The sequence below is a fragment of the Ursus americanus genome, chromosome 24 (assembly GCF_024610735.1).
Source record: "Ursus americanus isolate L20-20 chromosome 24, mUrsAme1.1.p, whole genome shotgun sequence".
NCBI lineage: Eukaryota > Metazoa > Chordata > Mammalia > Carnivora > Ursidae > Ursus > Ursus americanus.
In genome coordinates this window covers 30,085,170-30,105,373 of record NC_142150.1, presented here as the reverse complement: position 1 = coordinate 30,105,373, position 20,204 = coordinate 30,085,170, and the positions used below count along the sequence as shown (strand labels likewise).

The following is a 20,204-nucleotide window of genomic DNA, read 5'->3' as shown; positions in this document are numbered from 1 at the left end:
ACTTTCAAAGTTTATTAGGATTTGTTTTGTGGCCTAAAACATGGTCTGTCCTAGAGAACGTTTCATTATACTTGAGGAGAATATTCTCTTGTTGTCGAGTGAACTGTTCTTTATACGTCTGTTAGATCTAGTTGGTTTATAGTGTTGTTCAAGCTCTCTGTTTCCTTACTGATCTTTTTTTTTTTTTTTTTTAGTAAAGATTGTATTTATTTATTTAAGAAAGAGCAAGAGAGGGTGGGAGGGCGGGGCAGAGAGAGAGGGAGAAGCAGACTCCCCACTGCGTGGGGAGCCTAATGCAGGGCTCAGTCTCTGAGATCATGACCTGAGCTGAAGTCAGATGCTTAACTGACTGAGACACCCAGGCACCCCTCCTTACTGATCTTTTATCTACATGTTCTTTCCGTTCTTTAAAGGGAAGTATTGAAGTCTCCAGTTATTATTATAGAACTTTTACTTCTTCATTAAGTTCTGTCAATATTTGCTTCATATATGTGAGAAACTGTTGTTTGTTGCATATATATTTAAAATTGTCATATCTTCTTTATGAATTGATCCTTTTATTAATATGTAATGATCTTCCTTGTCTCCTGTAACAATTTTTGACTCAAAATGAATTTTGTCTGGTATTAGTATAGCTAACCCTGTACTCTTTTGGTTACTATTTGCATGGAAAGTCTTTTTTCATTCTTTGACTTTCAACCTTTTTGTATCTTTGGCTCCAAGATGAGTCTGTTACAGGCAGCATATATTTCAGATCATGTTTTTTTAATCCATTCTGTCACTCTCTGTCTTTTAATTGGTGGGTTTAACCCAGTTACATTTAAAGTGATTGCTGATAAGAAGGGATTTATGCCATTTTGCTGTTTGTTTTCTACATATCTTATGTCTTCTTTGTTCCTCAGTTCCTCCAATACTGCCTTCTTTTCTGTTTGGTTTTTCTTTCCAGCGCACACTTTTGATGCCCTCATTTCCTTTTCTGTATATATTTTAGTTATTCTCTTAGTGGTTACCATGGGGATTACAGTTAACATTCATAAATTTTTAACAATTGAATTGATACCAGCTCAGCTTTAATAGTATACAAAAACTCTGTTCCTATGCACCTCTCCCCCCACTTTATGTTGTTATTGTCACAAATTATATCTCTATACATTATATGCCCACTAATATAGATTTATAGTTATTGTTTTATGCATTTCTCTTTTAAATCCCATAGGAAACAAAAAGAGGAGTTACAAATCAAAGATATAATAATATTGGATTCTATTTTTACCTGTGTTGTTTCCTTTACTGTAATTCTTATTTCTTTGTAGGGCTTTAAGTTACTGTCTAGTGTCTTCTTATTTCAGCCTGAAGAACTCCCTTCAGTATTTCTTTTAGGTCAGATCTACTAGCAATGAACTTCCTTAGCTTTTTGCAGGATATAGCATTCTTGGTTGATAGTGATTTTCTTTCAGCTTTAGATATGTAACCCACTACCTCTGGTCTCTGGTTTCTGGGGAGAAGTTGGTAACCATATTGAAGACCTCTTCTATGTGATGCATCACTTACGTCTTGTTGCTTTCAAGATTCTTTTGCCAAAGGCAAAATGTGGATCTCTTTTATTTATTTTTAATTTCTTTTTTTATAGTAACACAGATTTTATTTTTTAATTTAATTTTATTATAATTTTTTAAAGATTTTATTGATTGAGAGAGCAAGAGCACGCAAGTGGGGGGGAGCAGAGGGAGAGGGAGAAGCAGACTCCACACTGAGCAGGGAGCCCTATGCGGAACTCGATCCCAAGACCCTGAGATCATGACCTGATCCGAAGGTAGATGTTTGTTTAACTGGCTCACCCAGGTGCCCCTATTTTATTATTTTTTTAAAGTTTTTATTTTAATTTCTATTAGTTAACATACAGTTATATTAGTTTTAGGAATAGAAAATAGTGATTCAACAGTTCCATACATCACCTGGTGCTCATCATGACAAGTGCACTCCTTAATCCTCTTAACCTATTTAACTCATCCCCCACTCCCCTTCCCTCTGGTAGCCGTCAGTTTTTTCACTGTAATTAAGAGTTTATTTCTTCGTCTTTCTCTTTTTTTTCCCTTTGCTCATTTGTTTTGTTTCTTAAATTCCACATATGAGGGAAGTCATATGGTATTTGTCTTTCTCTTGACTTATTTCGTTAAGCATTATATTCTCTAGATCCATCCATAGCATTGAAAATGGCAAGGTGTCATTCTTTTTTATGGCTGAATAATATTCCATTGTATATATATAAACCACACTTCTTTATCCATTCATCTAACAAAGGGTTGTATGTATCCCTTTAAATTCGTGTTTTTGTATTCTTTGGGTAAATACTCAGCAGTGAGATTGCTGGATCATAGGATAGTTTTGTTTTTAACTTTCCGAGGAACCTCCATACTGTTTTCCAGAGTGGCTGCACCATTTTGCATTCCCACTAGTAGTGCAGGAAGGTTCCTTTTTCTCCCCATCCTCGTCAACACTTGTTTTTTGCAGTTTTGATTTTAGCCATTCTGACAGGTGTGAGATGGTATCTCATTATAGTTTTGATTTGCGTTTCCCTGATGGTAAATAATGATGAACATCTTTTCATGTGTCTGTTTACCATCTGGATGTCTTCTTTGGTGGAATGTCTGTTTATGTCTTCTGCCCATATTTTAATTGGATTGTTTGTTTTTTGGATGTTGAGTTTTATAAGTTCTTATATATTTTGGATACTACCCCTTTATCAGATATGTCATTCTCAAATAGTGAAAGTTTTACTTCTTCCTTACCAGTTTGGATGACTTTTATTTCTTTGCGTTGTCTGATGGCTGTGGCTAGGACTTCTAGTATATGTTGAATAAGAGTGGTGAGAGTGGACATCCTTGTCTTGTTCCTGACCTTAGGAGAAAAGCTCTCAGTTTTTACCAATTGAGGATGATGTTAGCTATGGGTTTTTTATATATGGCCTTTATTATGTTGAGGTATGTTCCCTCTAACCCTACTTTGTTGAGGGTTTTTATCGTGAATGGATGTTGTTGTACTTTGTCAAATGCTTTTTCTGTGTCTGTTGGAATGATGATATGATTCTTATCCTTTCTCTTAGTGATGTGATGTCAATCACATTGATTGATTTGTGACTATTGACCCACCCTTGCAACCCAGGAATAAGTCCCACTTGGTCATGGTGATGAATGATTTTTTTTTAATGTATTGTTGAAATCAGTTTGCTAGTATTTTGTTGAGGATTTTGCATTCGTGTTCATCACAGATATTGGCCTGTAGTTCTCTTTTTTAAGAGGTATCTTTATTCAGTTTTGGTATCAGGATAATGCTGGCCTCATCAAATGAATTTGGAAATTTTCCTTCCTTTTCTATTTTTTGGGATAGTTTGAGAAGAAGAGGTATTAACTCTTCTTTAAATGTTTGACAGAATTTGCCTGTGAAGCCATCTGGTCCTGGACTTTTGTTTATTGGGAGTTTTTTCACTACTGATTCAATTTCTTTGCTGCTTATTGGTTTGTTCAAATTTTCTGTTTCTTCCTGTTTCAGTTTTGGTAGTTCATATGTTTGAGGAATTTATCCACTTCTACGTTGTCCATTTGTTGACATACAGTTTTTCATAATATTCTCTTATAATTGTTTGTATTTCTGTGGTTTTGGTAGTTACTTCTCTTCTCTCATTTGTGATTTCATTTATTTGGGTCATTTCTCTTTTTCTTGATAAGTCTGGCTAAGGGTTTATTAATTTTATTATTTTTTTCAAAGAACCAGCTCCTGGTTTCATTGATCTGATCTGTTGTTTTTTTAGTTTCTATATCATTTATTTCTTTTTTTTTTAAAGATTTTATTTATTTATTTGACAGAGATAGAGACAGCCAGCCAGAGAGGGAACACAAGCAGGGGGAGTGGGAGAGGAAGAAGCACGCTCACAGTGGAGGAGCCTGATGTGGGGCTTGATCCCATAACGCCAGGATCACACCCTGAGCCAAAGGCAGACGCTTAACCGCTGTGCCACCCAGGCGCCCCTCTATATCATTTATTTCTGCTCTAATCTTTATTATTTCCTTCCTTCTGCTGAAGTCAGGTTTTGTTTGCTCTTCTTTTCCTAGCTCCTTTAGGTGTAAGCTTAGGTTGTTTATTTGAGATTTTTCTTACTCCTTGAGGAGTAGGCCTGTCTTGCTATATACTTCCCTCTTAGAAACGCTTTTGCTGCATCCCAGAGGTTTTGGAATGTTATGTTTTCATTTTAATTTGTTGCCATGTACTTTTTTTTGTTTCTTCTGTTATTTCCTGGTTGGACCCATTCATCGTTTAGTAGCATGTTATTTAACCTTCGTGATTTTGTGGTCTTTCCAGATTGTGGTTGGCTTCTGGTTTCATAGCATTGTGGTAAGAAAAGATGTGTGGTATGACTTCTGTCTCCTTGAATTTGTTGAGGCTTGTGTTGTGGGCTAATAGGTGATCTATTCTGGAGAATGTTTTGTGTGCACTTGAAGAAATGTGTATTCGACTGTTTTAGGATGAAATGTTCTGAATGTTATCTGTTAAATGCATCTGTTCCAGTGTGTTATTCAAAGCCACTGTTTTCTGGTTGATTTTCTGTTTGGATGATCTGCCCTTCAGTGTAAGTGAGGTGTTAAAGTCCCCTATTACTATTGTATTATTATCAATTAGTTCATTTATATTTGTTATAAACTTTTATTTATTTGGGTGCTCCTATGTTGGGTGCATAAATATTTATATTTATTGTTCTGTCTTCTTGTTGGATTGTCCCCTTTATTATTATATAGGGTCCTTCTTTGTTTCTTCTTACAGACTTTGTTTTAAAGCCTTTTATCTGGGTTGCCCGGGTGGCTCAGTCAGTTAAGCATCCGACTCTTGGTTTCAGCTCAGGTCATGATCTCAGGGCTGTGAGATAGAGCCCCTCATCAGGCTCTGTACTGGGTGTGGAACCAGCTTAAGATCCTCTCACTCTCTCTCCCTCTGCCCCTCCCCCAATACATGCACCCATGCTCACTCTCTGTCTCTCAAATAAATAAATCTTTAAAGTCTTTTATCTGGTACAAGTATTGCTACTCTGGCTTTGTTTTGACATCCATTTCATTTGCATGATAGATGTTTCTCCATCCCCTCATTTTCAATCCGTAGGTGTCTTCAGGTCTAAAATGAGTCCCTTGTAGGGAACATATAGATGGGTCTTGTTTTTTTTATCTACTCTGTCACACTATGTCTTTTGATTGGAGGCTTTTGTCCATTTATGTACAAAGTAATTATTGATAAATATATATTACTGCCATTTTATTCCTTGTTTTGTGGTTTTTTTCTGAGGATTTTTCCGATCCCCTCTTGCCTTTCTCTTTCATGTTTTGCTGATTTTCTTTAGTGTTATATTTGGATTTCTTTCTCTTTATTCTTTGCGTATTTATTAGTGGTTTTGTTGATACGTGGTTACCATTAGGTTTGTATATAACATCTTCTGCACATAGCAGTCTATATATTAAGTTGATGGTCATTTACATTTGAGCCCATTCTTTTCTCCTCTCCTCCCCACGTTTTAGGTATATGTTATTGTATTTTTTATTCTTTTTTTGTGAGTTCCTTGACATTTCTTTTACAGAAATACTCACTTTTTCTGCTTTTGCATTTCCTACATCTATACTGTCACTTTTGGTCTCTCCTTTCCACTGAAAGAGTCCCCTTTAATATTTCTTGCAGGGCTGATTTAGTGGTCATGAACTCCTTTAGTTTTTGTTTGGGAAACTCTTCATCTCTCCTCCTATTCTGAATGGTAGTCTTGCAGGATAGAGTATTTTTCCCATTTAACACTTTGAATATATCATGCCACTCCCTCCTGGCTTGCAAAGTTTCTGTTGAAAATCTCCTGCTAGCCTTATGGGTTTTCCCACGTAAGTTAGTGACTTCTTTTTGTCTTTTCTTCTAAATTTTTTTTTACTTGTCACTATATTTTTCCAATTCAAATACAGTATTTCTTAGTGTGGGTCTGCTTTTGTTGATTTTGATGGGCATGCTCTGTGCCTCCTGGATCTTGAAATCTGTTTTCTTCCCCAGATTAAGAATGTTTTCAAATATTTTTTCTTCAAATAAATTTTCTGCCTCCTTTTCTCTCTCTTCTTTTTCTGGGACTCCTATAATACAAATGTATTATATTTGATGGAGTCACTGAGTTCCCTAAGTGTATTCTCATTTTGTATAATTCTTTTTTCTCTCTTTTGTTCAGCCTGATTACTTTCCATTACTCTGTGTTATAGGTCACTAATTTGTTCCTCTGCTCTTCCATCCTGCTATTCATTCCATCAGACATATTTCTCATTTCATTTATTGAGCCCTTTATCTCTGCTATGTGATTCCTTATCTCTGTGTTAAGGGTCTCATGTCTTCCACTCTTTTCTCAAGTTCAGTGTGTATCCTTATCATCACTGCTTTAAATTCTGTATCAGGTATGTTACTTATATCTGTTTTGCTTAGATCTCTGGCTGTGGCCTTGTCCTGTTTTTTCATTTGGGATGGATAATTGTCTATCTCCTCCTTTTGTCTGCCCCTGTGTGTCTTTTTCTGTGTGTTAAGAAAATCTGCTGTGTCTTCTGTTGTTGCAAGTGGTGACTTTATGAAGAAGAGGTTCTGGAGTGCCCTGCAGTGCGGGGTCCCCTGTTCCCCAGAACCTGGCACTTCAGGAGAGTATCCTGTGTGTTGTTTATGCCCTGCTGTTGAGTCTGAGTCACTTTTCAGTGCAGTCATCTGCCCTGACTCTCTGCCTCTTGTGCGCTATGCTTGCTGTCTGTGGTGTTGGTGGAATCCAGGCAGGCTAGCTCTGAGGCGTCGTGCCCACTGGGGAACTTGGGAGTGTGGGGGTGGTAGCACAATTTGCCCTGGGCCACTAGTCCTATGATGAATTTCCCAAAGTGATACGGGTGGCCAGTGGAGTGAGGCTGGGTGTTGGAACCCCCAGGACCAAGGGACCGCAAGGGGCACACTGCTTGCAGTGGCTGGGCAGGGTGTGTATACTAAGAAATCTGCACTGAGCCCAGGGCCTAGGCTAGCAGGCTTGTAGCTGGCCGGTCCTCTAGAGAAATCTTAGATTTCTCCTAGCTGGTTAGGTAGCAAGTGTCTGTGCAGTGCTCCCTCCCACAGGTTTATGCTGGGGGGAAGGGTGGGGGAGGTGGAAAATGGCACCTGCCAGCTCCTTAGTTTTTGGAGACATCCCCCAACATGCACCAGAATCAGTATGGACAGATCTGTCTCCCATTTGACCCCAGTGTTGTGAAAATTGCCATTTTTATGTTGCCTCTTGGCTCAGGCTGCTGTCCCTTTAAGGGTGTTGACCCAGCTATCACTCACCCTCCTGGCTTGCTCAGTGCTGAGTCAGCTGATTTTTAAAGCTCCAGGCTCCAAGCCCCGTTTTTGAAGCCAAACGTTATGGGACTCAGTCTTCCCCATGTGAGCTCCCCGGTGCAAGGGCCCATTTCTCTGCCATCTCCATGTGCACAGCTCCCTCCCTCCTGCAGACAGCCTCCCTCCAGCTTTCTGAACTTCCTGACCTTTCAGATCCAGCTGCTTCTGTGTGGAGTCTGTGCTTCCAGTCTTCCAATTGCTGTCTGGCTTACTGACTTGGATGTGGTTGATATCTAGTTGTAAATGTAGGCACAGGGAGAGCTCAGGGCCCTCCTACTCTACCACCTTCCCCCAGACTCTGAGTCTCTTTTAGTTTATTCTGTATGGATGTCAGTGAGCTCCTTGGATGTGTAGATTCCTGTCTTTCATCACATTTGGGAAGGGTTGAGCTGTTCCTCCTTCAAGTATTATTTCTGCTGCTTTCTTTCTGTCTCTCTGCTCCCTGTGGGAGTTCATAATGCATATGTTGGTAATGTCCCACAGGTCCCTTAGGCACTGTTCATTTTTCTTCATGTTTTTCCTTTCTGTTCCTCAAACTGGATAATTTCAATTGTCCTGTCTTGAAGTTCACTGATACTTTCTTTTGCCTGAACCCCTCTAGTGAATTTTTCATTTATGCTTTTATACTTTTCAGCTCCAAAGTTTCTGTTTGGTTCCTTTCAATAATTTCTGTCTCTTTATCCATAGTCTCTTTTTGTTGGGAAATTGTTCTCCTGGTTTCTTTCAGTTCTTTGTCCATGGTTTCCATTAGCTTTTTGAGCATATTTAAGACACTTAGTCTTTCTCTAGAGAGTCCATTGTCTGGGTTTCTTTAAGTCCAGTTTCTGTTGATTTCTTTTTTTCCTACAAATGGGCCATACTTTCCTGTTTCTTTGTATGCCTTCCAATTTTTTTGTGAAACTGTTCATTTTGAAATTACAGTGTGATAACTCTGGAAATAAGATTCTTCTCCCACCCTGGAGTTTACTGTTACTAATTGTTGAGATCTGTTTGTTGCCTTTTCCAGAATATTTTTGCAAAAACTGTATTTCTTGTCATGTATAGTCTCTGAAATCTCTGTTCTGTTGTCTTGGGTCAGCTAGTGACCTGACAGATTTCCTTAAGCAACTGGAGCCAAAAAGACCAAATAACAACAACAACAACAACTAAAAAAAAAAAAAAAAAAAAAAAACTTTCCCAGAGCAGATTGGCTCTGAGCAGGGGGTACTTCTTCAGTGCTAACCAGGCTGTCTATAACTCTGCCTTAGCCTTCACCTCTTTCTTGGACAGAGCTCAAAGATCAGCCAGAGGTGTAAGCCTAGGGTTCTCTCACATCTTTTCTGAGCATGCATCTAGTCCTGGGAATATGCACTATACTCCGGTTTCCCCAGTATATGTGATACTCCTTCAAAGCCCTTACTCTTACAAGAATCCTCCTCCTCAGCTTCCTCCTCCCCAGGCCTTCGGGTCTGTCTGTGGTATACTCCATCCACCATCCCTTGCACTAGGTGACTATGGGTAACATATGTCTTTAGATGCTTTCATCAGATGCCACGCCAAAAGCTACTTTCAGCCTAAGGTGGGCAAAGCAAAGGTCAGCCTCTACCAGTCCGCAGGGAACCACCAAACAAATCAAAATGCACAACCACTAGTGTTTGAGAACAAGGTCCATGTTGTTTCCCTTGGCACCAACAAGCCATACTAGGAACACAGGGTGCCATCCCCAAAGCCTCTGCCCAAGCTGTGGAATGGGGGTTTGTAGGTAGGTAAGGAAAAATGCTTTCTTAGTGAAATCTAGCAGCCTCTTTCTTCAGTAAGTGTCCCCCTGTTTGCTATAAGGTTTTTATTAGATCCAGAATTCTAAGAAGTTGATTCTGTTTTTGCCAGCTTAATGATAGCTTCAGTGGAAGGACTAATTCTTAGAGCTCCCTGTTCTGCCATTTCTGTCACTCCCCCAACCCTAATGTTTTTGGTTTGTTTTAAGCAGCTTAAAACAACAAATATTTATTATCCCATATAGCTTGTGAGGGTCAGGAATCAGCTTGCCTCCTAGCTGGTGCTTCTGGCTCAAGGTCCTTCACAAGTTTGCATTCCAGCAAGTTGGCCAGGGCTGTAGTCATGTCAAGGCTCGACGGGGACTGGATAAGTCCCTTCCAAGCTCGGTTACGTGGTTGTTGGCAGACCTCACTTCACACTGGCTGCTGGCGGAGGGGGTTCAGTTCCTCACCACATGGACCTCTGCACAGTGCTATTCACAACGTGGCCTGGTTTTGCCCGGAGCAACAGCTCCAGGAGAGAAAGACATCTCCCTGGTGTTTTGATTGTTTTATTTATTTGTTTATTTATTTGGATGCTTTTCATGTTCTTTATCTTACCCTGGGATAATTGTACTCTTCTTGAGTGAGAGAAAATCTGAACACTTGGTAATTTCTTAGTGGAGAGGAATTGGTTTGCCCTCCCCCAGAGGCATTACCACCATGTGTGTCACTCAGCCCTAGAGATGGAACCAGAGACCCCAAGGAACTTCACATAGCCTTGGGAGTAGAGCAGCAAACCCTTCCAGTTGACCTCTTCTCCCCCTCCCTCAGACCCCTGCCCTTCCTCGCTCAGAAAGCCATGAACATAAGCTTTCTGGACACCCAGGGCCTTAAAGACGACACTATAAACTACTTTCCCATTGTGTCCCCCTTGTGGTGTGCTTCATGGTTGGTTTTATGGAGGAAATATGTCCTTTTGGGTTAAAAAATGTATGTGAGAGGTGAAGTGAGTGATTCTTCTGGAAGGCATTGTACTAGGCACAGAGGACTGCAGATGTGTGTAGAATAATGCTGCTCTCAAGTAGCTTGCTGTATGGAGGAGGAAATAGGACAGGAAACTGATGAAAAACAGAATATCAGGCAGCGTTTGTGCCCCAGAACAGTGACTGCCACAGTATTATAAGGCAGATGCTGACATTCTCCTAAAGTAATAATATGAGAAGCAGAAGGAAAATATGGAAGTGGCTAGGAAATAAAGTGAAAGATCTTTGTGATTGTATTTGTTTTTTCAGATCTGGTAGCATATTTTTCAACATAATGATTTTTGAGAACTTTTGATGTTCTGCTTACAGGACCGAAGCTTCTTCCTCATCAGTAATCAGTTTCATTCTCATTTATTTAATTCCTTGCTGCCATACAGAAAGACAATTAGCATCCACATTTTTTTTAATTTGAAAAACTAAATTAGGTTCGTGTTCACAGTTTTATATCCACTGTTCTAATATCATTTCAGTATTTACAAGGTTCATAAAATGAATTAGCCATTGAGTCATAATAAGAATAGTAATGCAACCCCAGTCTACCAATTTGCTAGCTGCCATTTGTGCTTAAAGATGGTAATGCTACTGGTGTTCTTTTGTTTGAATGGATGCATCTGGAAGACAAGGTTGGGGGTAATCAGAGTGTCAGCCTCTTGCAAGATGACCTTTCCTTGGCAAGTGCATCTCTAATGAATGAAACAGGCAGGTGTTAAATATCCCAAGTGAGGATAGTTCTGCATTTTCTCTTAGGTTATGATAGGAATTGGAAATAGAAGAAAGTATATGTAAGATTTTTTTTTTTTTTTTACATTATTCAGATCTTAAGCATGCTGCGGACTAGAGTTTGACCCATATGTAACAAGAGTGGGCTTCCTTCTGGAAAACTGCCCCTATATCCTAAAATAGAGTGAAATCAGAGCAATTTAAACTCATTTTTATACATAGGAATTAAGCTGTGCATTTTTCTTTTTGTATAATTTAGACTGTTGTAGTTATAGATTCGTATCTACTCTAGTTATACAATTTATTTCAACTGGGGCCTTTCATTTTATTTTTCACCCTTCCAAAATGTAATCCATATTACCTCCTTTATTAATGTTTCCAATTTGAGTATGTTCTTTTTTTTCTTCCTCATTGGCTACAGTTAAACTATGTTTTCATTATTTAAATAAAAAGTGAATTCTAAATTTTCATTTAATTTTCCTTCCCTAGACAATTAAATCCCACACAGAAACAGATGAGAAACAAACAGAGAGCCGTACCATCACTCCACCTGCTGCACCCAAACCAAAACGGGAGGAGAACCCTCAGGTAGGCTTAGCCCTCCAAAGGCATGGCTCAGTCTGTGGGATGTGACTTATTCTCACAAACCAGGAGGGACACTTGCTCTCTGAGTCACTTGATTTTCCTTTCCTTGTGCTTCCTCACTATCTGATAATGTATTGCCTAGTCGGTTTGGCCTAAGGCAGATTAAGAGTGTGGCCTGGGGGGCGCCTGGGTGGCACAGCGGTTAAGCGTCTGCCTTCGGCTCAGGGCGTGATCCCGGCGTTATGGGATCGAGCCCCACGTCAGGCTCCTCCGCTGGAAGCCTGCTTCTTCCTCTCCCACTCCCCCTGCTTGTGTTCCCTCTCTCGCTGGCTGTCTCTATCCTGTCGAATAAATAAATAAAATCTTTAAAAAAAAAAAAAAAAAAAAAGAGAGTGTGGCCTGGAGTGTCCGTGAGCTGGCATACAGGCATTTCATGCAACGTTACAAATTTGAAATATAAGATTAATGATCATTTTCCTGGGTATTCCTCATGGTAATTATGTTTTGTTTGTCTCAGCCAACATTTCTAAGAGGTCCGTCCAGTTCACTCAGCTAAGGTCTATTTATGTTATCGATTACAGTTGTTATACGTGCATTTTTGTTTCTGCCATTGCACTGCACCGGATTCCCAAACCCCAAATGAATCAGTAGCCCAAAAGTTGTTTGTTGAAGCCTAAAAGTAGGGATGAAAATAGTAACATCTGTACTACAACTTAGGATAGAATTACAAACTTACATAGCAAACAGGACTGGTACAGATACACAATGTGAATGTGTGTGTCCTCTTAGACAAAAGAATTTTTTAGTTTGGCTCTTGCATAAGCAGCTCTAAAAGAAAAATGTGGACACGTAATATGATGATGAATCTGATAGTTGGACTTTATTAGACCAGCAATCTATTTCCTTCTGTCCTCAATGCATTCTTTTTTAATGAAACCATGTCAAATAGTAACATGAAGCCATCAAAACTTCATGTCATTTTTTTTTTAAAGCGGTGATTTATTAAGTTAAGCCAGTTCCGGTTTTTCTAAAACAGGTACAAATTATTATTCTTTTGGATATGAATGGATTCGTTTTTAAAGTATGTGTAAAGAAGGGACCAAAACTTGAACCAGAAAGACGTACCAGTGATGCAAATTGCTGAGGAACTTATGACGTCATCCACAAAATTACCAAAGGAAACCAAAGGATATCTTATGTTGGTGGCCCAGTGCGGGCCAGTGAGTACTACTACCGTGTAGAGTGGTGGATATTTCACCTTCTAACTGGACAGAATCACTGCCATAAAGAGAATAAATTAGTTTTTGGTACACGTGTGATGCATAGATGAGGCAGAAGTTCTTAACAACTTTTTATTCTCTTTATCCCTGAAAATCTGTTCCAGAGGAGAGGAGTGGTTGGTTTTTTTACATTTTTTTTATGTGAGCTTGAACTCGACTGGCAAAGATGAGTTGGATGTGACTGGCCAAGAAGAGTACTGTTACTTGATTAAAAGAAGGTGCATCTTAATGTCAAACCACACACTGCTTTACAAACAGAACAGTTGGCAGACAGCCTTCTAGTCTTGATCAGGTTGTGAAGAATAGTGAAAAGTTGGAATGTAGTTAACTGGCAGTCACAAAATGCATGCCATTTCAACGTGCAGTGTAGAAAACGGGCAGCGAGTCTGAGTGCTTTTCCTTACTAAAGGGGATAGGCTCCCAGCTAAGTTTTTCAAATAAGAAGTAAAATAAAAACATTTCTTCAGAACCCTGAGGATACCAGTAAAGGACACTTCTGTGTTCTCAAGTGGCTTGCTCAGGGACTGTTTCTTCCTAAAACACTCAGTATCTGAAAGAGCTTGCATCTCTCACTTCAGGCCAAAGCATCGTGGTATTGAATGTTGAGGGGAAGCTATCAGGATTGTTAAAGCCCAAGTGGTGATAGAAACAATTCTACAGGAATATGTCCTAACAATTGATGGTATTCTTTATTATCGGTGAGGGAAATTGGTGATCTAGTGTTTGGTATATTCAGCAACCACTTGCAAATGAGGACATACTTTCCAGACCACACGTGACTACAGAGCAAAATAAGAATCCGTCTGTTGCTCTCTCCAACTCTAGGCATCTAGTGTTCGAGCTTTGAGGTTCGGTATTCTAATCGGTTTAACTTCTGATGGAGCCCGGAGAGTGCTCTCCAAAGGGAGATTCCTCCATAATTTTTAGGTCCATGTTTGTTTCAAAAACCATAGTATTAAACAGGACCGTCTGCTGTTGTTCCTAAAACTCATTTAGCTCTGAGTTGGCATTGTCCAGTCCTTGGTGGTAAAAACATCAGAAACCCTGGCCTGCTGTGACAAGTGAAGAAGCACTTAGCATCTGGAGCCGGTGGTATGGGAGGCTCTTCGTAACCCTCTGCATGTTTTTTGAGTACGAAATCCTCTTCCCTATATGAGGATTTTTCTGGAAAAAAAAAAAAAAAAAACTTAGGGCATTCAAAGTTGCTGATTTCTGTCATTGAGAAAGTAGAAGATGCAGGCCCCAGTCCTTCTCGTTTGATCCCTGTAAGACCAGAAAGCCTCCAGAGTGGCTCTGGAAGGTGTCTGTTCTTGGGTCACCTGAACCTGGCCTCCTTCCTTCAAGCGACCAGCCCGTTGGGCTGGCTTTGCCAAGGAGTCTAACTAGGAACATGCAGTTGGCTTTGTGAGAACCCAAACTGAAGTACATTCTTGTTTCTCTGGCACAGAAACTTGCCTTCATGGTGTCTCTAGGATTGGTAACACATGACCATCTAGAAGGTAAGAGAAGATATTCATGGTGCTGCCTTGCTTCTGGCCCAGAGCTTTGTTCTTGAAAATGGTGTTGAGTTTATTGTAGAATGTAGAACACTGGAACACGAATAGAGTATGATTCAGCTAATGTGGACCTTCTTTGCTTTGGAGTCAAACTTGCCTTTTCTCTATCTAACATTCATCCCCTCCCCTCCCTGTTGTCATCCACACTGCTGTCCAGGGGAGATTCCCCAGTTGCCTCTGTTAAACTGACTTCTTTTCACCTTAGAGGAACTCTTTTTTTTTTTTCCCTGACAGCACAAAGTATCAGATGCCCCTCTGACAAGTCTTTGTATTTTTCAGTCACTCTGGGTTATCTGAATCTTAAGAGCAGTTACAAAGCTACCCCTGTCCTAGTTATTTAACTCAAGAATGGTGAACTGTGGTTACTCAGTCTAGGTCTGTGGATAAAGTTCATCCACACCTGTTTTCCAGTGAACTAAAAATAGATGAGGACAGCTTGTTTAGATGTGTTGTCTGCTGTTAAGCTGTGGGTCAGAGAGAGCCGCTGGGGGACAGCATGGTCTTGCTTTCTGAGCAGTCAGAGTGGACGGTCCTCCACCTTTGTTCCCGGAGGTGTGCTTGCCTCTGCTGGGGCTGCAGTGAGATCAGGAGATGTGCCCCCATTTCTAGTTTGTCATGGGAAAACCAAAAGATAAACAGTAAAGTTCAGTTTTTGAGGTTCTCTATACCTCTCTTCTAACTCGACCCTTTTGTTTTCCCAAGAAATCCAAAGCAAGAGGCAAGAGCGAAAAAGAAGAACAACAGCAAATCCGGTGTACAGTGGGGCCGTCTTTGAGCCAGAGGTATTCCCGGCCAGCGCTTGGCCTTCCCCTCACTGTTCTAGTTTTAGTGATGATTTTTTTCCATCTCCTCCTATCTAAAAACCTACTGAAGAACAGTATCTTGATTATGCTTGGCCAGCTTTGTGAAATGATGGGGTTTTCTCTGGCTAAATTATTATTCACTGCTTTTCCCTTAGTTTTTTTCCCGAAGTTTGAGCAAATACAAACCTACCTTAAAAATTTAACTCATCTTGGGGCGCCTGGGTGGCACAGCGGTTAAGCGTCTGCCTTCGGCTCAGGGCGTGATCCCGGCATTATGGAATCGAGCCCCACATCAGGCTCTTCTGCTGTGAGCCTGCTTCTTCCTCTCCCACTCCCCCTGCTTGTGTTCCCTCTCTCGCTGGCTGTCTCTCTCTGTCAAATAAATAAATAAAATCTTTAAAAAAAAATGTTTAACTCATCTTGGCTTCAACACAGCTGTCATCCGAAGCAGAGGCAGACCTCTCTGGAATATTCTATTCTCTCAGAGCCAAGTATATATAATAAAGCCCATTAGCACTGAGACCTTGGGGTGACTTGCACTCACTCGCGGGCATGTTGACAGGCATGCTGTGCTTGGTCTGTAGCTTGTGCCGGTGTTGGTAGTAACCATGCTATTCAACTAGTTACCTTTCCTTCTTCAATCCTCAAAGCGTAAGAAGAGTGCAGTCACATACCTGAACAGTACAATGCATCCTGGGACCCGGAAGAGAGGTGAGTACCTTTTTGCAGCTCTCCCTCGCTGTTGCTTCTGCTTTCTGTGTTGTGTTTCTTCCCCCTCCTGCCTCCCCTTGTCCTAGAGCCTAACTCCTAAATCCCTTGAACATAGTTTTGTTGTTGTTGTTCTCTGAAAATGGGGGGAGAAGAGAGAGATTTCTCCTTAGAGTTCTGTATACTGAATCGCAAGCTGCCTTTCCTAGGATTCTGGCAAAGCTGACTCAAGGAAATGGCTTAATACAGCATTTCTGCCCCAGGCCCACCAGGCTGTCCATGAATAGCACAGCGAACAGAACATTGTGTGAAAGGAAGCATTTTAGCATCATTGAGCAGAACAGAGCACTGCTGTTGCCAAGGTGTTCTTAGTAGTGTCTAAGTTGTCTTGCTGCCAGCGAGACCAGAGCATGACTCGGGTTTCTGTGAGCTGCAGACTTTCCAGGAAGGAGAGGTGTAGCCACACTGAGAACTTAGAATCTATGAGTTGAGGGCATCTCCAGCTAAGGAAGAGGAGGTCATGGTCGAAACAGGCTCCCCAAAGTAGAAGTTCCTAAAGCACTGTCCCCCTATTTCAGGCCTGGGGGTTGGGGTGGCGCCCCTTACTTGTGGGTAGGGTAGAGGCAGCAGCCCTCTGTGCAGGTCTGAGTAGGTCTTAATAGCTCTGAGTTGGAGCTCATAAACAAGATTCTGAAATTGTTCTTTGATGTCAGTAATACGTCCCAAGGTCCCTTTCTGCACATGATAATGTGTCCCTGAATTACAGTTCCAGGCTAGAAAGGTTGCAGAGTGAGGGGAGTAGCATACTAATTTTTGCATAAGCACACACTGTCTCAGAGCTATTGGAAGCCTAGGAGGTCATCCTGACCCTTTTCTTTTGTCTGCCTTAGGCAGGGCTGCAACTGTACCATTACCACCTCCTCACCCAAGAGAGATCGTGTACCCACCCTCAGTGTCCCATTCCGTTTCATTGCCTACCTGTCCTTTAGGTGGCCAAAAATATTTCCATGGGAAACCCTAAGTCGTTGCTTCCTATTGATTCCTGGGCCACAGTAACCAGTGTTGTGGGTTATTTTTTGTTGTTTTATTTTTGGCAATTTTTAGTGACCTCTGACCCAGTTCTCAGAAAGGAGCCCCCAGTCAGAACCCACAGTTAATTGGTCTGCTGGTGGGGACTGTCTGCTAAGAGGACAGGGGTTAAACGAGCCAGAAAGACCTTGGCATCACTTGCCAAGGTCAGAGGATGAAAGCCTGTATTCACAATGCCTAGGATGTGCCTTCTGTGGGTAAACAAAGAACGTTCATCTTTCATTTCCCCTTCGGGCAGCCCTCAATTCCCTAGAAAAGACAAACCTGTATGATCTGTCTTTGTACTGCAGACATTGCCAGTTTAACACAGATAGGTAACATTTGTGTAATGTCTGACAGAATCATGACACTTGTGCATAACCCTGATATAAATTAGAACTGTTGGCAAAGTTGTGATCGCCTGTACCTTTCACCAGTGCTTGTAGGCAGTTGTGTGCCTCTCTGGCTTTTTTTTTTTTTTTTTTTTCCCTTTGCCATGCTGAACATATACTTTTGATCACTCAAAGCTTACAAGCTTTGATCCTGGCCCTTCTGTCAGGGACCCCGGCTTAGATGTATCATAAGGCAGGAGTGGTTGACCAGTCTTGCCACACCCGTCAGGCTTCATTTATAGATCCTCTGTAGCCATGAGGCTTGATTCCCAGTGCTCTTGCTCCAATCAGTCTTTCAGCAACGTTGCTGATGGCAGGGCCTTCTCTGAGGTTTGGCGACATGACCTGTCCATAGACCTGTAGTTCACCAGAGTGTTTGTGACCGAAGCGGGGAGATGTTCTTGATTAACTGGGGAGGGAATCTGACTCCAGACATACTTCAAATCACTGTTAAGCTCAGATCATCCTTTTAGCTCTTAGGTTCCAGCTAGTCCCAGAACATATTTGTCACCAGCTCTACCAGCAAGGGGTGAGAATAGTTAACTTGAGTTTTGCCTCCTCAGTTTGCCTTTCTCCACCCTCACAAGCAGTGAAATGACCAAAATATAGATAAGAGAGAAAAGGAAAAGCAGAAATCGTAAATAAATCCATTTGTGGGAACAGGGAATCATTAGTGATTGTAAGGAGGATGGTTACAGAGAAACCTTAGAGAACAATATGCAGAAGAAGTGAAAAAATAGACTCTTATTCCTAGCTGTGGCCCTGTTGAGCTTGGCATCTTGTTCTCATGCTAGAAATCTCAGATCGTAAGAGTCCAGGAGTCTCACCATGATCCACCCAAGGCCAGGCCCTTTGACATGATGCAGCCCTCCTGTCATTCTCCAGGGCTCTCTTATCCTCCTTTCTTTTGAGACTCATGCAGTTGTTTCTAATGACATTTAAATCTTTGCTTCTCTTCCTATCTTTGGGACTATTGTATTAACCTTCTGTCTGCTACCTCACTTCCTTTTCCATGCTAGCCAATGAGGAACACTGGCCAAAGGTATGTAAGATCATTTTTCCCCCTTTCTTTCCCTCCCCCTTTTTTCCCTTTTGTTCCCTTCTCTTGGTATATAGGTCGTCCTCCAAAATACAATGCAGTGCTGGGGTTTGGAGCCCTTACCCCAACATCCCCCCCATCCAGTCATCCTGACTCCCCTGAAAATGAAAAGACAGAGACCACATTCACTTTCCCTGCACCTGTTCAGCCTGTGTCCCTGCCCAGCCCCACCTCCACAGACGTAAGTAACTTGGGAAAAGCACGCTCTCTTTCTGAGAGCTTAAACTGGGGAAACCGTTATCATGTGTTGTCTCCTTACTGGCTGCATCTCCTTGACTAACCCTGGAACAGTACACTGTAGACCGTGTAAGGCGGCTTTCCGCCTGGGCCCCAGGTCCTGCCATGTCCTTGAGAATCACTTACAACATCAGGAGGCTCAGTCAGAGTTGTTTAAATCTGGATTTGATTTGCTGTGAATGAGTTCTCAGGCAGGGGGATGGGGTGGGAAGAAGCCAGCTCATATAACTGAAAGGTGCCCAGGTTTCCATCGTCCATGTTTTGGGGTGAGGAAAAGGAACAAGGCGCACGTTTCCCCGGCAGTCCTTGTTTCCAGAATTCAAGAAGTGGGAAACTTTTCTTTCAAGCAACTTTATTCAGCAGAATTGATCAAACAGGGTCCTGAAGAAGTGTCAGCTGTTTAGTAGCCCGCATGTAGAAACTGCAGGACTGTAAACTAGTACCCTGAGATGTTCTTTGTTTTTATTTTGCTTTTTTTTAAGTTTTTAATTTTAATTCTAGTATAGTTACCATACAGTGCTGTATTAGTATCAGGTGTACACTATAGTGATGCAACGGTTGGACACCTTGTACTCCGTGCTCATCATGATAAGTGTGCTCTTTAATCCCCTTCACCTGTTCCCCCCGCTTCCCTGTGGTGACCGTCAGTGCGTGGTTCTCTCGCACGCGCCCTAAGATTTTAAATGAGCACTTACAAAGCAGTGATTGTAGTCAGCAAATACTTGCTGAGCGCTACCATGCTGAGCAAGGGCTGTTCTTGAGGCTGGCGATAGAACAGGGAACAAAACCCGACTTCCTGCCCTCAAGCAGCTCCTGTTACAGGGCCAGAGGCAGGCGAAAAGCAAATGAACACATTAAAGGTAGCGGTTAAGTGCCGTAAAGAAAACTGGGGCAGAATAAGGAGGATAAGGAATTATGGCAGCAGGCTCCTATTTTATTTTATTTTATTTTTTTTAAAGATTTTATTATTTATTTGACAGAGATAGAGACAGCCAGCAAGAGAGGGAACACAAGCAGGGGGAGCGGGAGAGGAAGAAGCAGGCTCATAGCAGAGGAGCCTGATGTGGGGCTCGATCCCATAACGCCGGGATCACGCCCTGAGCCAAAGGCAGATGCTTAACCGCTGTGCCACCAGGCGCCCCAGGCTCCTATTTTATGAAGAGAGGGAAGAGAGCCTTTCTGGTAGGAAGTGGAAGGTGTGAGAGTATGTCAGGGGGAGAGCATTCCATGCAGAGGGGACAGCAGTGCAGAAGCCATGAGGTGTGCACGCACATGGTGTGGAGGAAAGGCAAGAAGACCAGGACAGCAGGGCAGAGGGAGCGCGGAGATAGTGGGAGATGACTCCCCAGAGGTGGCAGGGCCCAGGGTGCAGGACCTTGGGGCTTTTACGTGGAGGGAGATGGGGGACCACTGGAGGACTTTGAGGAGAAGAGTGACGTAATTTTTCAACTTTTCATTTTGAAAAATTTCAAAGCTACAGGGAAGTTGCAAGAAAATACAAAGCAAATATATACCTTTCACCCACATTCACTGATTGTTACCATTTGCCACATATGTTCCCCCTACA

At 41.7% G+C, this 20,204-nt stretch overlaps 1 protein-coding gene across 12 annotated transcripts in view; it reads left to right on the top strand.

The window, feature by feature from the left end:
* Positions 1 to 20,204, top strand: part of PHF21A (PHD finger protein 21A) — a 188,515-nt gene that overhangs the window by 155,580 nt on the left and 12,731 nt on the right. For all 12 annotated transcript variants that reach the window (XM_045808738.2, XM_045808734.2, XM_087854775.1 and 9 more), the window contains 5 exons: positions 11,399 to 11,497; positions 14,222 to 14,273; positions 15,033 to 15,112; positions 15,784 to 15,844; positions 18,418 to 18,581. In XM_045808738.2, coding sequence (XP_045664694.1) covers positions 11,399 to 11,497; positions 14,222 to 14,273; positions 15,033 to 15,112; positions 15,784 to 15,844; positions 18,418 to 18,581 — 456 coding nt within the window. The remainder of the gene's footprint in view (positions 1 to 11,398; positions 11,498 to 14,221; positions 14,274 to 15,032; positions 15,113 to 15,783; positions 15,845 to 18,417; positions 18,582 to 20,204) is intronic.